Source organism: Camellia sinensis, chromosome 15 (genome assembly GCF_055761805.1).
Source record: "Camellia sinensis isolate YWXY chromosome 15, ASM5576180v1, whole genome shotgun sequence".
NCBI lineage: Eukaryota > Viridiplantae > Streptophyta > Magnoliopsida > Ericales > Theaceae > Camellia > Camellia sinensis.
In genome coordinates, this window is record NC_138975.1 from 123,955,712 (window position 1) to 123,960,965 (window position 5,254).

Sequence of the window (5,254 nt, forward strand, 5' to 3'; positions counted from 1 at the left end):
AAACAGAAAATACCAGTTAGTTATCATATGACATAAAAATATTATTAGAGTTTAGATTTGTATCAGAAGTGAGTTATATAGTAACATATTTTTAAACCACAAGTGGTAATTTGTCATTTTTTTTGCCTAATTTTATATACGAATTAACTTTAGGAAAATTAGAAAAAACTTGAAATATGAAAAGCTAAAATGAAAAACAAAAACTTCAAGAGCCAAAGAGAAAAAATAGCTAAACATAAAAAGAAAAAAAAAGTAAAATTTATCTTTCTTTTTTTACTCTTCAACTACATATATTTATACGGGAAATTATTCAATATTCCTAAAGTATCATGAGTCTGTACTCCCTAACTAATGATCATTCAATGTCTCCTCATGTTTCTTAATCACCCAACATAATAACCTACCTGCCTACCTTCTCTACCAATCATAATATTATAAAATATCACGTGTCCATACTCCAAAATTATTGAATAATTACCCTATTTACACACATTACATTTGCACCTGCCGCTAGTGTATGAAAAAGGGCACAAGTGTGTATTGCCAAGGAGAGGAAGGGTGTATTTAATTGAGTCCGGCTGAGCACCAAGACTGGTGGGCACGTTGAAGAGTCCCCACATCAATGGAAAAACATTAGAAACAAACCGCAAAGCGATTTGCATGACCTTTTCCCAACCAAGAACTTGTGAAGTCAACACATCCAACTTTGGCATCCTCAATCACTTAGAATTTTTTACTCATCAACACCCACCACCTAATTATCATTCTCCCCTCCCCCTCTCTCTCCTCTTCCAACTCTCTCTCTCTCTCTCTCTCTATATATATATATATATATGTACTTGTTTTCCTTCTTCATATATCTAAAGCTAGATTGATAACTGAGATGGTTGGAGCAGGAATGAGATTGCCTAGTTTCTGCATGAGCCGTGGTGGCAATACGGCTCGAGTGAGGGTCTGTACACAGACTCAACAACAATACAGGCAAAGCTATAGCTCAATAATATACACCGAAGACAAAGCAGAGCGGTGTTCAAGCAACAACAGCATTGAAATGAACTTCAATCCAAATGGTGGTGTTGGTGACATGTTGAATTCGGAGTCCGAAGCCGGAAACAGAGTCATGGTTGTGATTGATTCTGGCCTTGATGCCAAGGGTGCTCTTCAATGGGCACTTTCTCATACTGTTCAAAGTCAGGACACCATTGTCCTTCTTCATGTTTCCAAGCCTTCCAAACAAGGTGTGTCTTAGTTTCTCTTTAATTAACTAGATTGTGTGGTGCAACTTATATGAATTGTTTAAGATTGTTTATTTATTTAGTATTTTGAGAGTTTGTGTTAAAATGTTTAGTTTATTTTTTACTTTAGGTAGAAATAATTTTCACAACTTGAAAAAATTTGAATATATGGAAGTTAGAAAAAATACATTTTTGACTTTTGTTTTTTGATAATCAATTTTAAGCTTTCAAAAATGTCTGAACCTTTTTGAACCACCCTAAGATCTTGTGTGTGGAATGATAATTGCATATTTCTTTAGAGTAATTGGGACAGAGGCCCTGTTAATTTGGTGTACGTTATAGGGGTTATTGATAACTTTTTTCTTTTTATTTTGGGCGTTTAGTGTTTTGTACAATTTTTATCTATAATTTATATATAAGACATAAATAACTGAAACAAGTTTTTTTAAAGTTGGAGGAGAGATATTTTAGTTTTTGATTTTTAATTATTATCTTCTTACTTAATAAAAATTGCATCAAATAAACCATAACCTTGGATATACTTTAGTTACCAAATAAAAAATAAATTCAATGAATAAAAGATGCAATATAATGCTAAATATATTTTTTGATTGCATTTGCAGAGTCAAATAGCCAAAAGGCCCATGAGCTTCTTTCCTCTATGAAAGATATGTGTGAAATGAGAAGGCCTGGGGTAAGTACAATTTAGTAAAATTTCAATTTCAATTTCACTATTTCATCTTCCCCCATTTCTAATCTTGTGATATCACTGCAAATTCGGAAAATTTGGACCTCTATTAACTTATTGCTTCAACTAATGGAGTAACTCATCACATGCAGACTAGTAACTTGTAATAAAACAACAAGACATGACTTAAGTACATTGCATTTATATATATATATATCTAGGAATTTAATGCCAACCATAGATCGAAAGTAAATACACAAAATTAAATTACATCAAAATATTTAACATTGTACACGTTAACACTATAGAGTCGTCGGAAATATTTTCATTTGTTGTTATTCTTGCTATTTTCATGGAAAGTAAACTTTTTTTTTAATCAGCAAAAAATAAATTTTATTGATGTAAACAAAATGCAATATACATGAAATACATCAATAAATTTTATTCTTAATATTTTTGTCTTTTTATTCTGCTTATGTGAAGCAAATAATTTTAATTTATTTCATATTAAAAAAAAAAAGAATATTAGATCATCTCCTAATGAAACGACAAACCACACAACATAGTACAATTGTTGTGCCATATGGTTAATCAAAAACTCACTCCGGCGGTGAACACAACAAAATTAATTTTTTTTTTTATATTTTTTATATTTAAAATAACAATTCCATATCCATTGGAGACATTCATTACATTCTATTATTTCTAATTGTGACAATTAACGCTTTGCATTTTAATTCAAGTTGTAAAGTCACCATTTTATTCATTTGATGTTAATAACACGGACTGAATTTGTTATATGAATTATGTGTGACATTTTTTCACCATGTTTGCTATCCGTATTTACTACCTCCCATTAGAGATGTTCTTAGCTTCCATTAATTTGATGTATTGGATCAATTAGGTTCATGTTGAGACATCAATGGTGGAAGGAAAAGAAAAGGGTCCAACAATAGTAGAAGAGGCAAAGCAGCAGAAAGCGTCACTGCTAGTTTTGGGGCAAAAAAAGAGATCGATGGTGAGGCGGCTACGGCGGATGTGGACCACCGGCCAGAAAAGGAGCCGGGGTAAGGTGGTGGAAGACTGCATCCAAAATGCTAGCTGCATGACAATTGCAGTAAGGAGGAAGAGCAGGAATTGTGGAGGATATTTGATCACCACCAAGCGCCATAAAAACTTCTGGCTTTTGGCTTAGTTGAAAAAATGTTCAAAATATCGATTGTTCAGTAGTATCGTTTTCAGAATATCATGTGACATTATTTACTGATAATTGAAACAATGATAGCCCATCTGTATTATCTAATTGAGAAATGTAATTTTTCATTTTTGGCCACAAAAATAACGTTGTATGATATTTTGGAATTATTTAATATTTTTCAATTCTTAGGTCCTTTGGTGCATTGAAAATGTGGTTGTGATTGTAATGTTTCTAGAAAGTGAAGGGTGGACTTGGTTGGTTAAAGACAAGTGAAATAACCTGTCATGACAGAGGATGTCGAAGACGATAAGTTATTCTGTGGTCTAAGGAAATGCCTCAATTGTTCTAAAACATGTTTGTTTCCAGTTTTTGAAAACACTTTTTAGAAAATTTTACTTTCTTGTTTTTCGTATTTCTTTTTTTACTAATTTTTAAAAATATTTTAACTAATGTTTTTAATTTTTAGACACATCTATTATAAATATACTTAAAAAGTATAATTTTTGTAAAAAAAATCTTTAAAAAATTCACTAAATACCAAAAATATAAAAAAATATAAAAAAATCTCTATATTTTTCGTATTTTTGTGTATTTATTAATTTTTTAAAATATTTTTTTTATAAATATTTTACTTTTTTAATACATCTAAGTAAGATGCATCTAAAAAAGTAAAAAAAATGCTTAAAATATTAAAAATATTCACTAAAAAAAATAAAAAACAAAAAACTTAATTTTCAAAAAACTGAATTCAGAAAATTAAAACCATACACACTGATTTTTTTGTGGCTTGTGTAATAACCTACACTGGCTTGTTTTGACAACTCAATTAAAAATTATTTTTTTGACTTTTTATTATTTCAGAAGCATATAATAATAATAATAATATATATATATATATATATATATAAAGAAATGTATAAAAGTTGGCTTGATGAAAATGATTTGGAAGCCTAGTTATTTCAAATTCCTAGAGAGAATAGATTTATAAAAATCAATAATTGTTCTAACAATGCAAAAATTGATATATTTTAATCTTAGATTTGTCAAGAAAAAAAAAATGCAAGAAAAAAAAAAAAAACTTGTATAATATATTTTTATAAGTTACTATACAAAAAAAGTGGAGTTTTTGACTAATATTCTTTTCCTACTTTTTTTTTTTAAAATTTTATAAATCCGGCATCCAAACTTGATTAAGAATTTTTATAAAAAAAAAAATTTAATATATAAAAATCTCACCTAAAATGATGTAACAATAATATTTTTAGATTTATAAACAATGTAATAAATGTCTTAATTTCAAATGAAAAGATCATAAAATGACACATCATTGTGTCAAAACGGGGAAACACAAAAACGTACTATATTGATAAATTTGAAGAAAAGTCACATGTAAACACAAAGGGGAGAAAAAAATGCGCTACACCAAGCTCTTGTTAGGATTTGTGAATTTTGATAAATATTAATCACTAACTAATTTGTTATTTTTGCACTTATATCATGTTACTTTAATTTTTATTATTTATTGTTGAGCGGACGGCGACTATCTTTATATCTTATAATTTTATAACAATAAAAATTACAGTAACCATCGTAATCCTAATTTTGAAGTAAATCAAGTAAATTTTTACATTCATATGCATTTATTTTGTTTTTTATTTAATTCTGGAGATTCTATTTAAGGGGTCATTTGGAAATTGTTTTTTAATATATTTTTTAATTTTTATAAAAAGATATATAAAAAAATAAAAATAATAAATTAACTTTTATACTGATTTTTTTACTTTTTTTAATTAAAAATATAAATTCTCAAACAAGACATAAATCAACCCATTTCTAACAGTGAGATCCACAAATGTACAAGATCTAAAAATGCAAGATGTACGCAATCACATTCTATTTATTACGAGGTTTGCCTGAAGGACAAAAATGGGTACTATCATATCACTAAAAATTTGTCTTTTTGGCATAGTAAAACATTGATCTGAGTGACAATAATTGGTTACTATCATATCACGGAAAATTTGTCCTAAGTGAGTGAAGTATAATATTGTTTTCTTTAAGAAATTTAACAAATTGAAACAATTCATGAGAATCTAGAGCTTTAATCTCTCACTAATCAAGTATAATCTAATC

At 28.4% G+C, this 5,254-nt stretch overlaps 1 protein-coding gene across 1 annotated transcript; it reads left to right on the plus strand.

The window, feature by feature from the left end:
* Positions 1-707: 707 nt before the first annotated feature.
* On the plus strand, positions 708-3,262 carry LOC114295516 (uncharacterized). The gene is made up of 3 exons (XM_028239751.2): positions 708-1,238; positions 1,859-1,929; positions 2,828-3,262. Exons 1-3 carry the CDS (start codon positions 884-886, stop codon positions 3,116-3,118), a joined length of 717 nt encoding a protein of 238 aa, XP_028095552.2. The 5' UTR covers positions 708-883; the 3' UTR covers positions 3,119-3,262.
* Positions 3,263-5,254: the final 1,992 nt, after the last annotated feature.